The following is a 25,432-nucleotide window of genomic DNA, read 5'->3' on the forward strand; positions in this document are numbered from 1 at the left end:
TGACACACCACTGACCCCAGAAAGACTGAGTTCTACAGCTGGAGACTAGATTGTTCGTATGGATGAGGGTCTGATGACAAATTCAAACTATTCGTGGCACAGAAGCTGTTGAGTGAAAACAAATGTATTCCATGTTGCATATAGAATGTTCAAAATGTCAAAAGATTTCAAACATAAACCTCATTGTGAAAATACACACTGCTGAGTTACCAAAATAGATGAAAGGAGAGGCATCCGTCCTGGTGGCCCTGAAATATTTTTAGCACAAACTACACTCTGTGTGCTGTGGGGAAGGGGTGACTGCTGGACACAAGCACATACCAAAGCCACAGACCTGCACTGCTATTCTGGGTTCACCTGGAAGGTTTACGAGATATCTGCCGATCACTTGCACCCTTTGTGAGTCTGCCATGTTTCATTAGCCTCAAAGAGGTTCACATGGAGAGTGAGCTGCACTTTCACAACTTCTTTTACAACTCTTTCCAAAGCTCGCTAATAAAATCCCTCCTACGTTTGCAGCAAAGACTAGCTTTTTGAAGGCTGGCGAACTAAAGCACCGTCCCAGTACTATCACTTTCTCTCCGCATGCTGAGCACATTGCTGTTGCGCTCTATTGTACATCTGGCACTTGACTTCTTGACACCGCGTCTGCATGAGTGCATGCAGGAGGAATACGAGGAGCGGAGGGGGGGTGTACTTATGCACATGAGGGTGTGTGTGTGTGTGTGTGTGTGTGTTTCTGTAATTTAGAGGCTGAAGCAAACTATAAACTAAATTGGCACCTTGTCGAGGCAGAAGAGTCTCTGTTTGTACATCCAACAAGCCGAGGCAAGTTAGCGTGTCATCTTCTGCCTTGTGTGCAATGACTTCCATCAACTTCCATCTGTGCTGTTTTTCACTCACATGGAGACAATCAGGGGAAGAAAAATTCTTGGAAATCCTGTGCTCAGGTGTGTGTTTATACAACAAACACAGTGATTGGGTGTATTATAATGCAACACCAATGGTGTGAACGTCTAAATTCTGGTTTTAGACTGCTGGCCCTCATTTCACCTATTGTCTCGAAAAAGAAAACCGGCATCCGAGAGAACTTTGTGTCCACGCTTTCTAGAGTAATAAAATAAACACCTTACTCAGTGTTATATAAGTGATCCAATCGGTCTAGCTGAGAGTGATTGTGACCGCATATTTAGTCAGCCACATGGACGTTCATCAGCATGAGGAGAAAAGGCTAGGATTGTGCAACATCAGCACAGCCCATTTGGCCAGCTGCTGCTCAGACTGGGCTGCCACAGGTCTGCAGTGTGCAGTCTGAAGTCTGAATGGAGTCTCAGCAGCAGCTCCCGCATTTGCATTTGATGCAGACTTCAGTCGAGCGACCACAACACCCGCGGAGGCTTCTGAACTTCACAAAACTTTGCCGTCAGCAGATTTAAATTCCCAGGGACGAGGTGGTGTTAACAATACAGCTTGCATTTTTGACACTCGAGTTGTAGACGTAGTTTAGATGCGCTTTCAGTTCGTATTTGTTCCAAAAGCGCACTGTCAAGCGAGTCCAGACGGACTACTTTTTCTGGCGGAGTGGCAGTAAGTCCAAGGCGCAACAGACTACCGGTGCACAGTCGACTGTTTAGCTCGATCCAGGGCGAAGGAGCGCGCTGCAGCCGGGGAGTTTTAGCTCAGAGATGCTCTACAGCTTCGCTTCATAAAGTAAAACTGCTTTTCTTTTCTTTCCCCCCCCTCTCCCCTCCCTCTCTTTTTGCTAAGCAACGCATCAAACCTTCGCCGTTTGGACCGTCGTAGGGCCAGGTGGTTTTTTTTTTGTTGGTCCAAACCAGCGGACTTCTCGACACTGGACGGACTTGACCGAACTCTGAAAGATGTCAATTTTGCCTTTCACTCCCCCCATCGTCAAAAGGCTTCTGGGCTGGAAGAAGGGAGAGCAGAACGGCCAGGAGGAGAAGTGGTGCGAGAAAGCGGTTAAAAGTCTTGTGAAGAAGCTGAAGAAGACGGGGCAGCTGGACGAGTTGGAGAAAGCCATCACCACGCAGAACATCAACACGAAATGCATCACCATACCGAGGTAAAGGGGGGGAGTTAAGGAGACGGGGTTGTGGGGCTGTTGACCGTAAAGTTAGAAAGTCGGCTTTCAACATTTAATAACAGGTTCGTTGCAGAAAACGAAGGCTTTTCTCTGCAGTCTAAGCGAGCTGTTCCACTTTGAACGGCACTTCTTGTGAGAGAAGTTGACGTCTCCAGCTCCTTTCTCGAGGCGATATTTCAAACTCTTTGCTTCCTCTGCGTTTAATAAACATCAACATGGAGGCTGCAGGGGAGCTAACAGTGCTCTGTGTTTGCAGAGCTTGTGGGCTCTTTGTGTATCAGTGTAATGCAATCATATTGCACAGTGTACCTTCATTAAACTGAAACTGATCCCAGTTTTGCCTTCTGACATAAACCGTGTTGCCCAAACACGTTTTAGTGTGTGCATAACCGGCCAATAGGACACATGCAATGCAAAAGCACTGATGTAGTCCAAGTTATATAACTTGGCCTTAATCTGGGACGCTTTCTAGCGTTGCTAGTGCGTAGGCGAGTCTGTGGAGATGATTTTATCTTCTCTCCTTTCAGCGTCTCCCTGCAGCTATTTGTCTGTCAATACGTCATTTATAATAAATAATAGGTGAAGTCAAATTACTGCTGCTGGTGGTTCAGTAACAGGTTATAAATCCCCCTACTGCAAAGGCTGCCACAGCCATATATTATCGCTCAGAGTTATGCAAAGCATGACACATCATCTCCCAGAAGCATGCCAAAATGTACAAATATATAGTTTTTATAATCAGACTGTTTTAGTTTAGTTACATGGGCCACATGGATTGGGGTAAATGCTGTTTTTTTTTTTTTGCTATTACAATGTAAGTTATAATAACAAACATAAGTCAGCACAGGTTTTTTGGGGGTATAATCACCGCTGCAGACAGTGTACAGCCTCACAAACACTCCAATTAAAACTTCCCCATTAATTTACTTCACCAATTATGTTAAGTACTGCGACTGAGCAAACAGAACACAATAATCATTGTGTTCAGTGGTAATTTTTTTTTTTCCCGGAGCAGAGCGTGCCCAAGTAAATCAACTATTCCTACTATAATATTAGTGTTTCGGGCTTTGCAGATATCATCAGTTAATTTATTGTTGCTGCTGCAGGATGACAAATTGTTAGGTATATTACCAACAATGCAATGTTGCTCACCTGTAGTTGCAATTGGATGAGCAACAACGAGTGAATAATTCTAATAATAATAATGATAATAAACGTTCAAGGTCACACCAGATGAGTTAAAAGGAAATTACAAATTGAGGCCAAAGCATAAGTCTTATTCATTTCAGTTTCCATTTTGTTCACAGTGTTGAGGAAAGCAGAGCTTCTTTCAATCTCAAGATGTTCTAATGTCAGAAAACATTACATTATATAAGTATATGTTTTGCTAAAACAGACATCCACAAGGTTTGGAATAACTGTTTCATTTCGTATGACACCAAACCAAGTGAAGGGATCTATAGATGAAGGCTGAGAAGGGCACTAGTGCTGCTCAGAAAGTTACAGAAAGGCATGACCAGGCCTTTCTCCGTAATAACGCTGTGTCTACAGGCTGAGTAAATTTAGAGACTTTCACCACCCTCACATGCTGAATGAAGCCCGTAAAGACGCTTCCAAAAGCATCCGACAGTACAGGTTTTACCACATTGCTTATGTTTACGAAGGGAGTATTAAACAGTTAGGAAACACTAATACAGCACACATTTTATGTTTTTGCTTAATGAGACACCCATAAACACAAAATAACCATATATGTATTAATCTCAAACTTTGTTTCAAGCTTTGTTGAAATATTAAGTTGAACTGCAGATAATTAAAATGAGAAAGTCAAGCTTTGACTCTAACCTACATCTTCTCAAGGATTTGTGTTTCTTTTAAGGTCTCCTTGTAATTTTTTAAATTATTGTAAAAAAAATTAAATAAAAATAAGTCCAAACCTTAGCTCAGGTCTATAAAATCTGGTTTGCCTGGGTGGGCTGCTCCTTTAGGTTTAATAGCATACTGTGTCAGATGAAATCCGAAGCTCTAATAGGGCACTCCTACATTCTCGGCCACCACAAGTGTGCATATCCCAGCTACCAGAAGCCTGTGCCAGCCTTCTGAGCTAAGCCTACCCAAAAAGTTAAACAACGTCCGCCATGGTCCAGGTTTCATGTTTCCTACTGCTAATGCGGAGAGGAAGAGGCAGAGTGCATTACGATGACCTCAGACCAGAGCCGACTGTCACTTTGGGCCAACAGGGTCCTGGAGAACTGCTGTTTCTATTAATTCCCCAAGCCGTGGCATGCTGACAGCAGCTGCCTGCGTGTTCAGGCCTGTCCACGGGGAGGCCAGCTCCTGTATCTCTGACACATGAACTTTGTGTTGAGGCCGATGTGCTTTGTGATGGTTTCTCAGTGATGCTGAGTGTGGAAGTAAGCTGGCGCTGCGTATCGATTGGGTCAATAGCTGTATCAGGTGGTGGAATAGCAGAGCACGTATCACATATCATCACAGGGAAGTGAAACATTCAAAGGAACAAGATGCGGAATATGACGGAAGATGTTTCACTGGTTTAGTCGTTTTCTGTCACATTCACCAATCAGTGATTAGTTTTAACTTTTTGACTTAATGACTCGTCTGTCTTCAACCAGCAACTAGAGTATCAATGTGGGTGGTTATTATAGGCCTATGTAAAAATACATAGGCCTATCTCAATAAGCAATAAACCAATTAATAAAATTTCCATTTGCATAATTTATTGTGTTTCACTTTTCTCTTGTTTTCTACTAAAGACTGCATAACCAAAGTTTTCAATCTGGTGCTTTGGTCATAGCTAGCTCTTTTTTGAAGGACATTTTTGTTTACAGAGACTTCATAATTAATTTTATTTGTTGATTCTGTTGTTTTATTTTTTTTTTGTATATTTAAAATGTTGTCCAGTTCCAGTGTCAAATGTTCATTAGAATTTAAAGTTTATCGATCTTTGAGAATGTGTTCTTGCATTATTATGCCATTACCATTATATTACTTTAAAATGGTCTCAAAACAACAATATTATCACTTACCAAAATAACCTCTACGATAATTTATCATCCAGCTAATTTGTTACAGTGACAGGCCTATTAATAGGTTTACATAAGAGATAAGGCACTCATGGTATCTCAGTGGTTTACTCTTACTTTGATTTAAAGCTGGAACACAGTGCTTCAGACTTTGACTAAATCTTGCACAGGCGCGCTTCCTTTCTTGCTTTTTACATTATTTGAGTCTTGACAGTGGGCATTTTTACTTTTTTAAGACATCATAGGAAAAAAAAGTGAAAGCCAAAGCTCTTAACAAGTTCAAGTCTTACTCACCGGGGATGGAGTAATGTTGGCATTGTGGGGTTCTTCCTACTCTCCCTCCCGCTTTACTCTGTTTCTCCTCTTGATTTGAAAACATGTCTAAGTAACAAAAGTACGTTTGAAAAATGTGTCAGTCCATGGTAATCTGCTGCTTTATCATGATTTAGGATTAAATGTGACTAATGTCTTCCTCCTGCTGTTCATTAGCTAAAGCACTGATTCACAAACACAAGTTACACGTGCTGCTGAGTATTTGTAAATCGGATGCAGATGGAAATTTGACCCAAACTTTGTTGGACTAGTCAGCAGCTGGTCGATGTTGATCCTGTACCTGCTTTTTAAATCTAAACATGTTTGCTTCTTTTAGCTCTGGTTTTGATTTTTGTCTAAGTTTAAACTTGGAAGATGAGGATCATTTTTTTCTCCAAACCAAACCACAGTGTTTTCCTAACTTTGGCTGGGGAGTTGTTGTAGTTTTGACTTCTCACCTTTTCATAACCCTCATGGTGTTACTTTTGGGCTTAAACCTGTCTAAACATCACCACTGTGAAATTACTGTTTTAGAGCAGTCAAACATTTTTAATTCATACAGCGAAACAGCATCATCATATGCACTGATTGGGTTTTATTGCCTAATACAGATTTTTAAGATTTTCGTTGAGGTCCTTTTTAGAAAATGTTATAACTCATTTAAGTTTGATTTGCTTCAACTCAACAATTGAATAGCAAACATTTACTACAAGTAAAAAAAAGTGCTGCAAAATTGTGCTGGAAATGAAAGATTTCAAAAAGGCAGAGCTTTTAGTTTGATTGAATTTAAGCCAGAAGGGAAACAAATCCAACATGTCTAAGTTCAACTATTAAGAATGGCAGAAATGGACTTAAATTTTCTCTAATTTATTATTTTTGGCTGCAAATGTATTTCTGCTTATAGGGAAAAGCAAACAAACAAGGACTGAATGTTTTTGGGTGAATTCAGACATTTTGTTCAAGTGTTTTGGGTTTAGAAATCGCCAGATAGTAGCACTGACGACTTGGACACCTCCCTCATTAAGTAATTCAGTTTTACTTTTATAAGGCGTGCAATATTTTCATTTATTGACTATACGTCATATAAACAACAGAGGAAATAAAATGTTACAAGCCAAACTATACTTTTAATCTGATCATCTTTACAATAGATCATAGTTTTGCCATATTTTCCCCCTTATAACAATAAGTGGTAGAATCATTTCTCATCCATATTAACTATTCCACCTGATTTCTGTCATTGGTTGATTCATTGGTTCATCACTCATCATAGCAATACATTATCCTATAAGGTTATGAAGTTAAAATAGATACCTAGAAAGTTTGAAGTTTGCAGAAACTCTTGATTACAAAGCACAGATCAGTCTCATTGGTGAAGCGGTTCTTTCTAAATTGTTCCACCCTGGTACTAAATTGTTAATGGGCTGGGCAGTTTGTGGATCTGGCAGCAGCTTATTACAGCAGGACTGGTGTTTTAAGCATTTTAAAGAAAGTTGTCCTTTTTCAAGGAGCCTGTGGGAGCAGATTCCTTACTTCTACCTCGCTGAACTTAGTTTGGGTTTAGCCCCTCAGGCTTCACTGAGCGTTTGTTGTGTTTGTATATGTTTATCCTGGCAACAAGTGTGTGCAGTCTGATTCACATGGCTGCATGTCAGGACAGGAGGGAGATGAAGGAGGTGAAGACTAGGAAGACTAAAGGAGTAAAACCGATGAGTACATCTGTGAGAGAGATGAAAGTTGACCAGAGAAGTGAGAGACTTTTTTCCATAAACAGTGTCTGCACACCATTAAAAAGTCTTAAATACATATAGTTAAAATTGAAACCTTAAAATGGTCTTAAATTTATTTAAATTTTTTTTTTTTAAAAAGTAAGTTGGCCTTGAATAAGTTAATCATAGATATTACATTTTGTCATGGAAAGACTATTTTCTTTTGTATATAGGTGAAAGTTTGAGCTGAGGCTATTGCTAGCTCTGCTGAAAAACCTTTGCTTATCAGCTTGCTTTTTTTGTGTCTATTATCATAATTATGGTTGGCTGGACGATGTTTGTCTTTGCCACTGGCTCACATAAAACCTGGGCACTTTTATATAAAATATGCAACTTGTTTTTGTTCATTTTGCCGTGATAAAGGTCGTCAAAAGTCTTAAATTTCAGTTGGTGAAACCTGCAGAAACCCTGATGTCACTGTTTACTGGTCAAATGTGTCTCTGCCGCCATGTTTCTTTACTTATTGGTCCATTTGTTAATTTCTTGATTTATGAATGACACTATCTCTTTAAAACCAAGTTGGGGTTACTAAGTAGCCCTGATCGACCCAGAGGAAATTGTACAAATCTTGCGGATAAGTAGATTTTTCTGTGTCAAGAAATAATATTGCAGAAAGCACCGTCTGCTATGTTTGTGGTTATTATCTTTGATGCTGATTCAGACGGGGAACAAGCGAAAGCATGTAAGCAATTTACGTGGAATGCAGAGTCCTGACGAGCAGCTGGGGATTCCCATGGTTCCGAATGGCGCTGGAGGGGCCTGCGCATCCTTAGAACCGGGAAAACGTGGATTTTACCTGTCCGAGATGAGACAGTGGGGATCGTCGGGTGAAAATAGTGCAAAGAATATATGAGGAAAGGGTTGAGTTAGGGACATGAAAGAGAACCATAGAGCATAAAGCCATGTGGGTTCGGATGAAGTAGACAGAAGCAGTCTGCTTGGCAGCAGGCAGTGCCTCGGATTTCCAGCTTATCAGACGGAGTCTGTGGCTGGAGCGGTTTGCGTGCAAAGAGAAATTAAGCGACTGATAGCCGAGGTAAAACTGGTTTGTTTTCCAACTAGATGGCAGGTTGACTTGAAAAGAAGTGTGTTTGTGTGTGTCTGGGTGACTACCATTAAATACACACAGACACACACAAACACACACACTGTGGCTATTGAAACGAGGAGACAACACATAAACCTTCACCGCTTCATAGTCTGGATGCCTGAATGGCTGATGCTTATTAACTGTGCAACACTTGTCCTTTAAAAGGCTGCTGCCTTTGTCCACAAGGTAACTTTGTGATTTTCATTTGCGCATCATGACGTTTGGAGAATATGTTAGTTATCCAGTTGGAAGCAACGTCTAAGGAATGTTGTCGGTTCAAGCTTCTGCAGAGAAAACATTTCATCCAATCTCTATTTTAACACTTAAAACACATTATTGCCGTGCAATATTTCATGACGTAGAAATCAACCCACAGCTTGACCTTTTATGGTTGCTTCAAGCCTCAGTCACTGGATAACAAGTCATTTTGGCATTGTGGTATTGACCCACAGTTCCTCTCTGTTTCCTCTGTTTCTGCTTTCAGCATCCTTTCTTCTCGTCCCCTTTAATTTAAAGTCAACACAATGAAAAGGAGAAGTTTGCTGCATTACAAGCTGAAGAAAATAAGATGCTTTTTAACTTGAAAAAGTCTTAAATTGCTTCGGTGTTCACATACCATTACGGGTGTCAAATCTGACTTTAAAATAAACTTTATTGTTGTTGTTGTTGCTTTATAATGAATAATATTGTTGTGATTTATCAATTTACTTTACATCAAAATGTTCAAGCATAGGTTTGGTAAAAGTTGTCAATTCCTCTATCTTACCCAAGCACTTTCAGTCAACACTTGCCAAGGTTTCAGGTCAAGTCTCACACCTGAGTCATCCAAGACGGCAGTGTTTGACGTAGACGTAGTGTGCGACAGGTCATGGAGAGTTTACGTGTGTTTGTCTGCCTCGTCTGCGCGCGGCTCGCTGCTCTGATGATGACGGTGATCTGTTGGCCTTTTCAGTCTGATTTAGGATTTCTTCCATTGTTTGATTTGCTTGACAGCCGGCAGATATGGCTCTGAGTCAGAAGAGATGCATAAACTGTCTGTGTTTTTGCTTCTAAAGTTTATTTCAAGTAATTAAATCGCACTTAAGCATCCTTGTATGGCTGCAACAACTCCAATCTATTTTCTTGTGGCTGTTTTTTGGTGCACTGATGTTTAAATGTGGGTAGATTTATTTCCTTGTGTTATTTCAATACAGACAAAATTATCTGAAAAAAACGTTTATTGGAATTTGTTTGGTAAACATGTGTGAAATCTGATTTACTAACAACATTTAGAATAATTTTTTTTGTGATTGTACATGCTTCCGTGTGTAGGCGTGTGTCTGTGTGTGTGCATGCATGGGGTTAGTCAGCTCAGAGGAATGCTCTCTTGGCCTGCTGGGGTTTTGAGGAGGGCGTGGGCTGCTGTTTGGTTTGCGGCTTGAAACCATGGGTGGAGGGGTTAGAGACAACTCTGCCTCGACTTGGCCCTGGCCGTCTCACTATCTGCGGGGGAGTGCACATGCATGAGGCAGAAGCACGCACGCACACACACACACACACCCCACACGCGTGCAGTCACAAACACACACAGACGCATTCAGGAGACAACAAATGCGCCTTTGTGCTCCACTGGCTGCTACTGCAGCTGCAGAACTTGCAGGACTACAGCTGGATATGCGTTAAAAAAAACAAAGTTTTAAAGGAGAAAGAAAGTTTAGAATGGGACAGGGTTGGACGATAAATAGATTTTATTAATTAATCAAATATTTGGTTTTTTGAAGATTTAATTTTTGAAAAATCTGGACAATCCGAAGCCGCTTGACATCTTGCTTGACAAGCGCTTTTAATATTAAGTTATGTTAATATTACTTTGAATTCAGGGCAACATAATGTCAGAATATTTGAACAATTGTAAGATTTTTCCAAGGAATAAAAATCTCACAATTTTTATTCATTCTCCAGCTTCATTAGGAGAATGAAGTTGTAATTTTATGAGAACTTAATAATTCATCTTTTAACATGCTATTTTTTTATTAACACAAATTTTTCTCGTAATTTTAAGGCTTCTTTTTTCTTGTAAAATTGCATCTATAATTTCCTAATATTAGGACTGCATTCTCATAATTAAACAAAACATTTCTGGCCCTAATACTCTTGTCGTAAAACTCACAGAAGGGATGATTGAAATAAAAACCACTTTTTCAAAAATACTTTTTGGACATTTCCTTTTTAGAAGAAAAAGCAAGCGAAAAAGAAAAATCTGTTGAAATCGGATGTGCTATGAAAAAAATCGCAAAAGTAATGTTTTTTAAGTCATATTGCACCGACCTTAGAAGCGGATCAATTTAGGAATAGATTGTCGGAAAAGGCTCGTAAATGTAGCTGAGAGTCGACAATAGGAGCCATCTTTCACTGAAGATGAGATAGCGGGTCAACACTAGCCTAAAACCTCTGCAGGCAGATCAATGCAGAACTGCTGGCATTAATATTTGATGGAAAGATGTTTAAAAAGCCCTGTTTTGTTAAACTGAAATGTTTTTTTAAGGCGAGAGCAGCACTTCTCTGTGAGTAAAAGACCTGGAAGCGTAAGTAAAGCTGAGAGCTTCCTATGCACTTAACGATCAAGGACATCCATTAGCTGGAAAGAAGAGTCGAGACGTGAATGAGTTTTAGTTGAGAGGAGGTCACTTGTGATTAGTTTGGTATTTTGGTGTAGAATTACTTTTTAGTGCAGCAGAAAGAATAGTCAGAATGAAGCAATTTGTTCTTTTAGTAGGTCAATGTGTTTGACTTATTTTTTCTGGACTTCTGGGAACCTGGGGCTGCTCTGGTTTCCTCCCACAGCTCTGCAGCCTGCAGGCTGGGTGGAGTAGGGTTTATTCTCAGAGGTCCATGAAGGTGAACAGGCCGGTGTGTGTGTCATTCATATAATCAACATCGGCTGAGTTCTAGTTCCTTGCTTGTAATTAGATCAGTGTTACTTTTACCCCACATTGGACAGATTAGGAATTTAATCTTATTTTGCCATCTAAAGGCAACTTTTCTACTTTTATGCATGCTAGACATATAAGATCTGAACATCTTAGCTGGATCAGTAAAAACTAAATATTAGCTGTTCGAATAAATGAATATGGGATATTTGAGAGATTGATTGACTGATGACGAGTTTCATTTAAACTGGGAGTCGGATCTTGGATTGACATTACGCCCAATTGACTTGTCTTGCTGTTGCTGTCCAGTCTGTCTCCTAACAGTCTTGGCATGCTTTAGCCGGGCAAAAGCAGCGGAAGACCAAACTATCTGCCATCCCTATCCGCAAATATTAAACTGAGGCTTCAGTTTGCACAGGCTAAACAAAACTGGACAATTACAGATTGGAAAACCATTCCCTGATCAAATGAAAGCTGATTTTCAGCAGCAGCATTCAGGATTCGGTGTAAATAACATGAAAGCTTTGCTCCATCAGTGGTTCATACTGGTGGTGCAGCTGTAGCTGTATGTTCTGAGCACACTTCGTAACAAGCATTTGAATTCCCAAGTCACATTTCTAACTTCTGGCTTTCTGGTTGATTTGACCAACTTGAATCTTTAAAATCAGATAAATGGAGCACCTACTAGTCCAACAAGAACTGTTACGATTTTCTGTTATTAACTTATTGATTGGCAAAATTGTTCTTCTTTTATTGTATAATTAACTGCTTCATTCATTCATTCAGATATAGGCACTCCTGATTCAGATTAATTAAGTCCTGGCATTCTCTTCACATCTCAGTTAGCTCAGGAAATACTGTCTACGATGTAAGCTGTGCAGCAAAGTAAGGAAATGCTTGCTTTTATCAGCAAACATTAAAACAAGTAAAAAATATGCAAAATTCTTGATTTTAAATCACTATGTCAAGCGATATTTGTGACAAGTCATGGGAAAGAAATATCAGCTGAGTAGTTGATATTAATTTGCAACAAAGTCTCTTTTTTGGGTGTATTCACACCAACCCTTTTTAGTCCACTTTAGTCTAATGCCAGCTTGTTTGTCTATAAACTCAGACTTGTATGGGTAGGTGTGAATGCCCAATCGAACTAAAGCGGACCAAAAAAAGGTAACTCTGGTCCTCCTAAAAACGTAGGTCTTGGTTCGGTTGAAGTGAGCTGTGGCGCTTTTCAAAAGCATATGTGGATGCAAGCGGACCGGAAACCGCTTCAAAAGCAGGAAGTGGACTGTAGCGCAGGGCATTCTTGGTAAATACAACCAAAACACATGCCAGAGTCTAGTGCTAGAGAAATGGCTTGCGGTCTTTACCAAAGACAAAAGAGAAATCTTCTAACTGATAAAATCTGATGCCACTCCATTTTTGTTTAGCTTTCATGAAGAAGGAAGTTGCTCTGCTCATTTCCTTTAGTAGTTCTTGGTGCAGCGCCACCACAGGCGAGGGGGTAAGCAGGTTTTTCATAGTGTTTTGTTCTTTTGACACAGTCTGAAAGCGAACCGCACCAGCTGAAATGTAACAATGGTTGCAATTTTGGTCCCCAACTGAACCGAGTCTACCGAACCGTAAGGCGTGAAAACACCGATAGGTATTTCTGAACTCTAACTTTGTGCTGTACTTCGCACTGGGAGTTGCTGACTGAATGTGGATAATGCATCACTTCAACTGAAGGAACAAACATTAAGTATTGGGAACCAGTGGACATGGCTCCACCATTTCCAGCTGTAGGGATAAAACTTAATGTCTCTGCCATCTGTATGGAAAGATGTATGATTTGTATCCTCAATATAGCTAAGTAATTTATCATTTTGTTCAGATATTCTGCTCAGCTCATTGACTGTTAGCAGTAAAACAAATGGTTCCCTGCCCTCCTCTGCCTCCCCGGGTTTTGCGTCCAGACTGTTATTTGTAGTCTAGCCTTGCTGATCGTCTGTCTGCTGGTTTTGTGTTTCACATTCAGGCCTCCTTCACTAGTCCCAGCACACTATGATATCACCTATGTGCCACAGTCAAACTTTTCTCTCAGTCTACAGTTGTCCCTCTACTCTCCCACCCAAATCCCCCTTTGTTAGAAAAAGAGAAGTCTGATGGGTTTTCCAGAGAGAGTGGGTGGTGTGTTTGGAATATGTTTCTCTGCTTTCGTCTCACTGCCGCTGGAATGCTTTCCCCAGCCAAGGTTCCTGCACTTCCTTTTAGCAATGATGCTGATTGCTGCTGGTTAGTGGTGACAAAAAGGCTTTTTCTCCAAACTTTCTAATTGAAAATGTGATTTGAAAAGGAAAGGCCCTACATGTTGTTTCCAAAGCGCTCAGGTGACACTGGCGTTCTAGACAAAACATCTTTCCGATCGTATGTCTCTGCACGATGAAGGGAGAGGCTGCTGTAACACGAATGTGTGTCTTATTTACCCAAGACAGAAAGAGGGTCTGACTCATTGCTCTGGGATATACAGTGGCAGTCAGAAGTTTACATACAGTCATTATCTGCAGGAATCTGCAGCCATAGTAATTTGGGACGTTTACTGATTTTATTAAACTGTGTTTTTTTGAGGATGAAATGATTGAGTTGAGATGAATTTTAAAAAATAAATATATGTATAAAGCTGTCTGTGCCAGGAAGCCAAAACGTTTATGCTAACTTAACTATTGTTACCAAACAGCATTGTTGAATTTTACTGTCAAAATTATGACAATCCACTGCTCCGTCAGAAACAACCAATCAGAACCAGGAGGAGGATCTTACCACTGTCAATCACCTTCATGTACGCTTTTTAACAAATATGTAAAAAAAAAACAAAAAAAAAAACAAAACATTTTTTTGTACATACTGCTGCATTAAATTCCAACTTGTGTCCACTTCTATTTCTTTTTTTAAACATTTTTTATTGTGTTGCATAGTTTCACCCAGTCATAGGAAGTGCATCATTAAAAAATATGAAAGTCATGATGGCTTCTTTAATGTGACAGATTATGCTACTGAATTATATTGTTGAAGATGGCTAAGTAAACATATTTCATAATGTTCATTAGTAGATCTTGCACATGATAACATGTTGAAGACGGTTCAAAAAGTTCTCTATGATATTTGTAGAGATTCAGGTGACATTACATGCACTGTGTTAGTGAAGAGATTTTATCTCTGGCATTATTTGTTATTGTTGTGATCCTGCTTTGTGATGAAGTTGCCATTACTCATGTGCACACTTTGGAAAAACCTGTTTACACATCCACTACTTCTAATGGTTACAAGGTAGATCTGATGCTAAAATACAATTAAAAGAATAACTTTGATTATCCTAGAAGAGTAAAGGAGAAGACTAACAATTTCAGAGAGCCTGACAGTGGAGACACTGCTAATTCCTATATTTAACATTTTATGAAGGATGTTAATGAATATATATTTCGGTTGAAGTTTTCTGATGGGTCGAGCTTTGCAGGGTTAAACTTTCAGTCAAATAGGAGTCTGTTTATCTTCACTAACATCAGATTCAGGGTTTCCCCCAGGTTTTACTTGTGCCCCCCAACAGGCTTTTTAAAATGTTTGCATTTTTTTAAGATGTTATAGTTGGTGTTTAGGTGTTAATCTTTCAATAACACATTATTATCAAGTGATATTTTCAAATTTCCTGTCAACTTCAAACATTTTTTAACTCAAAAACACAATGGGCCGCTGGATGAATGATTGCTCTACCACCCAACCGTCGGGCTTAGCATATTTTCTTGGGGAATCCTTGAGATTGTTATTAGTAAATGGAGGTTCAAACGGAGAGACTTTTCAGAGAACACGATTGTTGCGAAATAACCGCTGAAGTGTTTTGAACATCAGTGATGAGTTTAGTTTATCGGACCCAGACAGTCATTTCATGATTTATCATTTCACATCTCTGAGAAAACCTCTCTGAATTGCAGCTCTGTGGGTCATAACTTGACCGACTAATCAAAGACACATAAAATTCACAAAAGACACTCCAGCTTCCTACCCCCACCCTCGCCCTCAGTCGGGGGACAGACGGCGCACTCTGGAGGTGGGGGTCAGTCACAGACACTCTGAGCTGCCCTGAGCTGTTCAGACTTATTGTCCCTCACCCCCACCTCCACTCCCCTCCACCTCCTGTTGTTGCCCATCACCCTTTTTGCTCTTATGGGGCAGAATGTGACTAGTAGTGATGTTCATGCGATTGTAACAGTTTTAAAAATTAATTTTACCCTTTGAACTACATACATTTTGTTCAGATTGAGCCCTGAAAGACGGCAGAAAAGTTGCGGATCAGAGTTTGTCACCAGGTCCTCTGTGATCTTTCAGGGATCTGAGAATAACATTTGTGCATGCAGCTTGGCAGAGTTGTAAAACGAAAACCTATGTTAAAAGGTCCAAGCCCACAGGGAGGTGTGTTTTTCAGGCGACTGCCAACCTGAACACATGAACGCCGTGTTTCTATGTTTTGTCTCTGAGCACAACTGAGCAGCCCCCCCTCTCACTCCGCCGCCCCTCATTTCCAGCTTAGTGAAGCTCAATCTGCTCTGTCTGAGTCTGCTCAGTGTGTCAGCCAAAAACATGAAAAATGTATCCCTCCTCTAATCTTTATACGTCTGCATATTTATTTTCTGTTTTATTTTTTAAGAACTTCTTGAAATTGATGAGTTTCATATTTGTTAATTAATAAAAACAGTCCTAGTTATTTTATGTCACTCTCACCATTCACACAAACATGTAAATGTTGATGGACTGTGAGGTCAGGTTGACCCTCAGCTTCAGGTCATGAAGCACACATACAATGGCTTAGTTTTCCCTCTGGCAACAAATCTATATCAATTTGCTGCTTTCTGCATTTTGGGCATCAATTTTGCTCTCTCTCTGTCTCTTTTGACAGCAGCATCAGAGCTCCAGCTCTTGTTCTCTCAAAAAAGGGAATCAGGATGCTCTAAAGGAGAACTGACGCTTGTATGGGCTTCCGGGCTTCGTTTCTCGTTTCAGTACAAGGATCTGTGCAGGGTACAAATTTAGAAGTTTTGAAAACTATGAAACTATTAATCAAAATTCTCCAAAGGACATTTTTAGTTTCTTTATTTTTCTTTTCTTAAACATAATCTGAATGCCTAACTCTAAGTCTAGAGAACTGTATTGTTTATATCTATTTGCAAGAATTATGCTTAATATTTCTTATCATTTGTAGTTTTGTTATTTAGTCCAGTTTCTGAAGAGTCTTAAGACTCTGTAATTCTTAAACACAGTCGGTACATTACCACTGCTCAAAAGCATCAACATGTGCAAAACTTTCATTAAAGTCTAGAAGTTGTTTAATAAAGCAAGTTAATGGATCCAGTGTTAACATCTTTAAGTTGGAGTTTGTTGCATGCAGCGATTCCTTTGTAATCCTGTGTGATATCCTGAAGACACATAAATCAATCTCTACTCCAGTCTCAGATTCTATCTCATTGTTTCTAAAGATATTATCTAATTGACAACATACTGCTCCATTCCTTCACAAAGTCAGACCTGGCTAGCGCTCTGCGTTTAATTACATAATATTCAGTCACTGGTGTTTCAGCTGTCTACAGGACAACAGGTCACATGACACCACAGACAGGAAACTGCAACAACCAACGCAGTCTTTCATTTGAGTATCAGAGCTATGGTTGAAAAGAAAAAGATTTTTAAGTAAAATCCAGATTTTTTAGAGATGAACAAAAATGTTCACGGCCTTGATTTTTTTCCAGGGTCAAATTACGACTGGGTGGCTTGCTGACTGTGTAAAATCACAGACATGGTAACAGGAAGAATTGTTTTCCTTTTGAGCCATTTCATGGCACAAGAGGCCGTCATTGACAGCAATCAGACTGAGGATGGTCAGCGAGAGGAAGGGGGTAGACATGCAGAAAATGTCCCAAGGTTGGGAATTGAACCCCAAATGGTTGCCTTTGCACATGGGACGTCCATGGAATAGAAAATTGATTTTGGTCAGTGACCTCAATCATTTAAAAATACAGTGATCAGGAAAAGCTGAATCTTGGGATTGGATCAATACATTCCTACAATGTCTGCTGCCTAACTATGCTTTCATTGTCTATATCCATCTGGATTCCACACAAATGATTATAAAGTGAGTCGTCTCTTGATCTGATAACCTTGTTTTGTTTAGATAGATAGATAGATAGATAGATAGATAGCATTTATTGTCATTGAACAGAATTCAACGAAATTTCCATTGCAGCTCCCGTGCAAAAGGTCAAATATATACAGTATAAATAAGCAAACACACAATAATAATAATAACAATATATACAACTAAATTAACTAAAGGCACTCAACCACACCAAAGAAGTAGCAGCAGGTCCAATTATGGCAAAGTACAGATAATGTGACAGTGTGTTTGTGTTTGGGGGCTTTATATCTTTGCCCTGGAAATCTTGAGTCTGAAAAACATACAAACACACACACACAACAGAGCCCAGCAGGGAATTTGGGCTCACTGCCACCCCCCTTTGCTTTCCCTTTTTGACATAGCTGGCAAACAGGGAGCCTTAAATCATCCTAAACTGTTTTGCACAGTGTTGTATAAAGTACTGAAATCTCAGAGTCAAGTAAAAGTATAAGTACCTCTCCAAAATATGACTTTGGTAAAAGTCGAAGTCACTGACTGAAATGTTACTTGAGTAAAAGTCTTAAAGTATTTGAAACTTCTTGTACTTAAGTATGGAAATTACTGTAAAAATGGATGTACTCAAGTAATGTAATGAAAAGTACAAGTAAAAAGTAAAACAAAGCAAATGCAGTTTGAATGACATTTTTTATATTTTGGTAAACTTGTCAAATACACTTAAAATAATGTACACAACCAAGTGCAGGCAAAATTAAACCTGCTAATAGATATACCTGCAGGCATCATTTAGTTAAGAAAATTAGGTGCTTTACCTATAGCACAAGGTTAACTTAACCTGCTTTACAACTGAACCAGCTTCTTAGTATACCCTCCAGGACAGAAAATACAAAGTTTTTGTAAGCCTTAAGTTTTCCCTTCAAGTGAGGTCAGTGCTGAAAATGAGAAAAATAAATAGTACGGAAAATGCGGCCAACATGAAGGAAAAGAGCTGTTACGATTACTCTACTTCACAAATCAGTGAATCAGTCAATGCTACAGTCAGTAGGTGGTGCACACAACTGGTCATTATGCAAAAGAAAAAAAGAATTGGGAGGGAAATGCAGCTTATTGGCATCTCTGTAAACCTGGTTTTGAACTTGCATGCCTTTCCTATATTCGTTAAATTTAGTCTAAATTGCTATCGCTATGGCTTCTGTCCCCCCTTGAACAGAGGAGTCTAGGTAGCCTGCTACAGTCAACATTAGGCCTAAGCTAAATACACCACGTGTGGAACTGAAACAATGCCAAACAAAGTTCATTTATGGTCAAGATTTCACAATAGTGCCTAGTGACCAAGCTATAGTTACTGAAACAGGAGGATTATAACCATTTCATAAGAAGTTACCTCGATGTGTTTCTTCAAGTTGGACGGGGAGTTTTTGTAAGATAGAATTTCCATGTGACTGCTACTGATTGCGAGACTTGCTTTGTGTTTAATGGGAGAAGCGAAACAGGTGTATCCTAATTAAAAGTAAAGAAATCAAGAAATGGCAAAAAATGTGGAATGAAGATAAGAAAGGAAGAAGATTATATGAAGTACAAAAGTCAGTTTGAATTCGAAGCATTAATGAACGAAACAGAAGAGAAGAAATAATAATTAGTAGATTAAGAGTAGGTCATACCTACTTAAATGACATGCTTTATAAAATAGGGAGGAAAAATAATGATAAATGTGAGAGATGTGGAGAGAAAGAAAATGTAGAACACATATTGATGAACTGTAAGTCAAATGAACTCGAAAGGGAAGAATTAAAGAGAATAGTTAGAAATATGGGGCATGAATGGAATCTTAAAGGTATATTAGGAAATGAAGGAAACATAACAGATATTCACAAATTAAGGAAAGCATTGTTTATTTATCTTAAGAATACAAAATTAAAAAGTAGAATTTAATAGATATGAAGTAATGCTTCTACACACTCATGTACAGTAGGTGGCGGTATGCACCTTAAAGTTGCTTGTGATCCGCCATAATAGAAAAGAAGAAGAAGAAGAAGTATCCTATTGGTGGTGATGAACAAGCCCAGGCTACGGACTTTGTTCGGTAGCCTGCTTGCTACTTGCTAATCAGTAGGTGGGGTCAAAACACTTGCGTTTCTCTCTCTCGCTTTTTTGTAACGAGTAACTAAACCACACATTGAAAATGTATCGGAGTAAAAGTACGCAATTAAGTTCGGAAATATAGTGAAGTAAAAGTGAAAGTCATCAAAAATTTTCATACTCCAGGAAAGTATGAAGTACTCCAAAATATACTTAAGTAAAGTAGTGAAGTATTTTTACTTCGTTACTATACAACACTGGTTTTGCAGGATCTGAATCTGTCTCACTCTCTAAACAACAGAAGTGATTAATACTGTGCTGGAGGTGTTTCTCAACCATGTCCCATTCAGCCTGTAATTATATTGTGTCTGTGGCTTCTGGTTGAATCAAACTAACCAACATATAAGAGGGTAAAGTGGCTGTGCAGAGTAAGCAGCTGGACTCTTCAAGTTTATGGTTTCCTGTGTCTGCTGGACATACCTGAGTTTACTCTGTTCATGCTTTCAAGGGGTTATAAAGACATCTCTGCCGATCAGCGCCAGCAGCTCAAATGCTAAATTTGAAAGACTGTCTGCACACAACTAATAAAAGTAAACAAAAATGGGATATTGTTGTTTTTGTGCCCTGCAAACTTAACTACTGCTAGGCCCAGAAAACTCTCCTTGATCAGCACATATCCAACGCATTTAGTAATGACATCAGATCAACACTGTGTGACTAATGTTTTTATCATAACAGAGCGAGAGCAGCTTAAAACATGACTTAACACCTCTTCTTTCCCCTTTAGGATTTTCAGAAGGTTTGAGTTTTTGATTTAATTTTTTCTTCACTGTCCTTTATACATGTTTTCTCTCGTGTCATGGTGAAATTTGAGAAACCCTCTTCAAAGCCGTCTTATATCTCCATTTTCTGATTGAAGTAAATTATTTTTATAAGCTGTTACAGACTCGACTGACCACGTTAATAGATATGGTTTGAAATAAACTTCCAGAGGTACGAAAAGGCCTGGAACTCTGTTGCAATCGGTCATAAACAACACAGGATTATGAAATCTAACGAAAGGAAGCAGACTCAGTTATTCATCAAAAAATATGCCAAACAGGTTCACTGAAATAGAAAAGAGGAACAGCAGTCACAAGAGTATTCAGATTAACACTAAAAAAGTTTATTTTTTACTAAATCTTTTTTTTTTTTTGCAATTTTACTTTGGATTTGTTACCAATTTATTTGAACAGTTTTGCAAAGGAAACTTTTAATGCAGAGTTTTGCACTTGAATTCAGAGGGTATTTTACCAACTCTGTGAAAGTTTACAGATTGTACTTTGCGGAGCAGCCACATTTATCACTTTTGTTGAACGTCTACCACAAACTGTAATCCAAAGCCAAACTCTGCACTGAGCTGAGTTGTTTGTCGTTAAGGTTCCGTGAGCAGAGAGCAGCCATATTGTCAGCCAGACTGTCTTATCTACCACATGCTAGACAGAGGAAACTCCTGGTGTTGCTATCGTGATCCCAGAAAACATTTTCTCACTGCTTCCTCTGCTGCATCAAACACACAGCAGTTCTGGCACATACACACAAGAGAGAGAGATCAATTAAGGTATTGTTGTCTTTTGGTGTAAATTCATCACCAAGGTGACCAAAAAAGAAGCCATAGTTAATTTAGTGATGGCATGGTTCGATTCCTTTTTTTAAAAAATTGCTTCCCATAATGTCCTACTCCAGGACTTAGTTGTAAAAATCAGAACTCATTCAGTCTCTAGTTATATTTATTTGAGAGCATATTTTTTAGCTAAAGCTCCACAGACACACATCTTTTAAAGCACTGTTAAAAAACACACGGTGTGAGTAAAAGCTTTTGCCATGAAAAATTGAAACTCAACTTGCCTGTTACAGCATGGATTAAGTAGAAGTTGCCAAGCTTTGAGTAGAAAGACAGAAAATGTCCTGGTCTTTGTTTTGAGCTGATATTTGTTCCTATAAAAAGGTTTTAGTTAAAGCCATTGACCCTTGGTCATAGTTAGTCTGCAGTGGGTGAGACAGTGACATGGATGCGGTCGTTGACTCTTGCATAACATGACGAGCTTAGCGGCTATTTCATTTATTTATATTTTCTGCCACAGGTCATTGTGCTCAAAAGGAAGAGGCTGTATGAACCTATTGTGTCAAACAACAGCCCGATGCTATCTGCTGACCTAAATCCTTCTGCCAGTAGCCTTTTATCCCAGATGAGGGCAGATGTTTTACAAGACAATGAAATTCCTGTTATCCATACTGTAATCTCATTTCCACTCTTTTATTATTAGACACTACGTCACATGAAATGTACTGAGAGCCTGTGCTCTCATCAGGGGTAGGTCATTTTAGAGTGCTAAGTACCAATTCAAGACTGGTGTTTGCTTTGTTTAAAATGACAGACGTTTACTTTATCTGGCACTTTAGTGGACATTACAAGCTTTATCTACAAGATGGGAGGAAGAAATATATTTCAATCCACTGTGAGTAAGAGGAATAATTGTCATCTGAATCAACTTTATTGCTTTTTTGGGAGGAGGCCGGGGGTTAAGGGTGGAGGGTTCAAAGATCATAACACAGCAGAAGCAGCATCCAGTTTCTATACACCACTAATCTGGAACAAACTCCCAGAAAACTGCAAAACCGCCGAAACACTGAGTTTCTTTAAGTCGAGGCTAAAACCCCATCTGTTTAGGTTTGCCTTTGATTAGTAGAATTGATCATCATATTTAATGTGTAGTTGCTTGATGACTTTGACAAAATGTAACATTTATTGCTTGTTTCAAGCTTAGTGCTTATGATGTAAAGCACTTTGCTGAAATGTGCTATACAAATGAACTTAACAAATCACACTCTTCCATATAACGAGAAGTAGATATGATTGGATTTGATATTTTCTTACCTCTTTATTACTCTTATTGGTCTTGAGTCATTCTGTAGGAGTTTCTAATCGACTGTACGGCTTGTTTTTATTTGTGGGGGAAGTTCAATAGCTCTCCTTTTAGACCCCCCCCCCCCGACAACAAAAGCAGCCAAAGATTTGCTTTTCTTGTGAACGTTTTATCTGAATTTAGCTCATTGACAGACTTCTTATGCATCTCTCTGCAGGTCTCTGGATGGCCGCCTGCAGGTGTCCCACAGGAAGGGTCTGCCTCACGTCATCTACTGCCGGCTGTGGCGCTGGCCCGACCTGCAGTCTCACCACGAGCTGCGAGCCGTGGAGCTGTGCGAATATGCCTTCCACACGAAGAAGGACGAGGTGTGCGTCAACCCATACCACTACCAGAGAGTAGAGACGCCAGGTACGACTGCTAATCTTAAAACAGACCTGTGTTATGAGACCGTGCTATGCAACCACTTTATTTTAAATTTTTCATATATTCTTAATGCAACTCTCGCTATGTTCTGATCTGCATGTTTCTCCTTTTATGTCTCAGTCCTCCCGCCGGTGCTGGTGCCCAGACACACAGAAATCCCCAGCGAGTTCCCACCACTGGACGACTACAGCCATTCAATCCCTGAAAACACCAATTTCCCTGCTGGCATTGAGCCCCAGAGCAACTACATACCAGGTATCTGCGAGCTTCCAAAGTTGACTCACACCAAAGGCGGGTTTATGGTCTGTCTACACAAGCTTGTAAGATTCAGTTTGAGGCAATCTGAGGAATTTCTTGAGTAGCCGATTCCCGAAGAAGAAGTCTTTTAGAACATTTTACGTACACGAGGCATTAGTAGAGTTTCTACCATAAATTTTTAGCACATTTGAAAAGCTGTGATTACAACACCTTGTTGAGAACTTTAATTTGAGACAGAAAAGTGCAAGGGAACCTAGGTGCAGGGAGAAACCTCCTTTAGTTTAATCTCTGTAAACATCCTCAACAGGAAGTTGCTCGTTTGATTTTTAGAGGTTTAGTTAATTGAGATTAGCTCTGTTTGCCTCTGAGATTATTTATTTTTTTACTCTGTCGTAATTCACTTAGAAGATCTGTGCTGTTCATGATTGTCTGAGCGAAGAGGCAGAATGCATTACGCTGTAGCTTCTTCACCTCATCTCTGTTGAACTTTAGCTGCAAAGTTAACAAAACTGTTAATTAAGAACATAAATTAAATCTATTTGTCTTGATTTATGAGGAATGACTATCCAGAAAAAATGTTCCGTCTTCTGTTAACTTTTGAATGAAATGCGTTAATACTTCTGCAGTCATACATCAACCTGTTCTCCTGTGTCTCAGAAACGCCGCCGCCGGGCTACCTCAGTGAAGATGGAGAGACCAGCGATCACCAGATGACACACAGCATGGACACGAGCTCCCCAAACCTGTCTCCTAACCCTGTTTCACCCACACACAGTAACCTCGGTGAGAACCGTCTGTCTGTGTGTGTGTCTTTGTGTTAGTGTTTCATACCCCCCCCTGTGGGAATTGTTTTGGTAAGAGGAAATTAGGTGATGAAAGAGTCCTTTGTCTTTCACGCCCACCATGTGAGCAGTTGCACAGACCAAGGCAGTGTTCGGTCCACAGTAAAGATACCCGATGTTTATTCTGTCGTGATGAGAAAACATCTGGGAGACTGCCTTACTACTTGATTTGGCAGGACATGTTGAAGCTTTCAGAGACTGCTCCGCATTGCAATTTTACCAGAAATAGTTGACTTCACTGAAAACAATCAAGGATGAGCCTGTAATCTTACTTTTCTTGTCTCTGGCATCCCATCTGTGACGGTTGAGTTTCCTCGCTTTGTTTGGACAAAGTCTCTGGGAAGCAGCATATGACTCTCAGGTTTTTTCTTCTCCGTCTGCAGGCAGCTAGAGCCATTTTTCAGGATGGCCGCACATCCTTAAAAATTTTTAAATACATATATCTAAAATTAACACCTTAAAATTTCATGAATTGATTAAAGAAAATGCAAGTCGCCTTAAGTACATTAATTACAGGTCTTAAGTTTTGCATGGCTAGGTAATTTTCTTTCTTACAGAAATTTTCAATCAGGGAAAAGTTTGAGTTGCGTGCAGATCTTGTCACTCACCGTGTCTCGAGGTGGTTAAGGCCAACAATAACAAGCTACTAATGTTAGCTAGCTATCTTTTAGTGTCTGTCATGCGTGAATGTAAATTCATTGGCAGGTGGCTAAATGCTAGTCCAGTCCATACGAGAATAAGTGCATTCTGTGCAAGCCAAGAATCACAAAAAGACCCCAGAAATGTCAGTTTTAGGCCCCTAAAAAGCATTTCTTTTTTATGTGTATAAACTCTTAAATTTGAGTTGGTGGAATGTCCATGTTTCATTTGTCCACCTTCTTCCCTATCTTTTATCTCATTTCCTCTCTAAATTTGTTTAGCTGTCTGCCTGGCATTACTTTACAGTAAATAAAAGCTACAGTGTTTACTAAGCCCTCTTCCTCTGCGTCTGTCTCAGACCTCCACCCTGTGACGTACTGTGAGCCGGCTTTCTGGTGCTCCATCTCGTACTATGAGCTGAACCAGCGAGTAGGAGAGACCTTCCACGCCTCGCAGCCCTCGCTGACGGTGGACGGATTCACAGACCCCTCCAACTCTGAGCGATTCTGCCTGGGACTGCTGTCCAACGTCAACCGCAATGCAGCAGTGGAGCTAACACGCCGACACATAGGTGGGCCTCATCGCTCCCGTCTAAATCAGTCCAATATCTGTTGCCGCTGTTAATGTCACCGTTATGTCTGTCTCTGTTCCCTCTAAGGTCGCGGCGTGCGGCTGTACTACATCGGAGGAGAGGTGTTTGCAGAGTGTCTCAGTGACAGCGCTATCTTCGTCCAGAGCCCCAACTGTAATCAGCGTTATGGTTGGCACCCCGCCACGGTCTGCAAGATCCCCCCAGGTGTGTGACAACTCCACAGAGTCTGTGGAAAAACTAAAGAGTGAATGGAGTGTGTTACAGAAAACCAGGAGGAGGTGGATGGAAAAATTCACTCATCACAGATT

At 39.8% G+C, this 25,432-nt stretch overlaps 1 protein-coding gene across 1 annotated transcript in view; it reads left to right on the forward strand.

Moving 5' to 3' along the window:
* Positions 1-1,196: 1,196 nt before the first annotated feature.
* Positions 1,197-25,432, forward strand: part of LOC116718553 (mothers against decapentaplegic homolog 3) — a 29,913-nt gene continuing 5,677 nt past the window's right edge. The window contains exons 1-6 of the mRNA XM_032560599.1: positions 1,197-2,083; positions 22,585-22,778; positions 22,914-23,048; positions 23,709-23,834; positions 24,891-25,103; positions 25,191-25,328. Of these exons, the coding sequence (XP_032416490.1) occupies positions 1,881-2,083; positions 22,585-22,778; positions 22,914-23,048; positions 23,709-23,834; positions 24,891-25,103; positions 25,191-25,328 (1,009 nt within the window). The 5' untranslated portion in view covers positions 1,197-1,880. The remainder of the gene's footprint in view (positions 2,084-22,584; positions 22,779-22,913; positions 23,049-23,708; positions 23,835-24,890; positions 25,104-25,190; positions 25,329-25,432) is intronic.

Source organism: Xiphophorus hellerii, chromosome 4 (assembly GCF_003331165.1).
Source record: "Xiphophorus hellerii strain 12219 chromosome 4, Xiphophorus_hellerii-4.1, whole genome shotgun sequence".
NCBI lineage: Eukaryota > Metazoa > Chordata > Actinopteri > Cyprinodontiformes > Poeciliidae > Xiphophorus > Xiphophorus hellerii.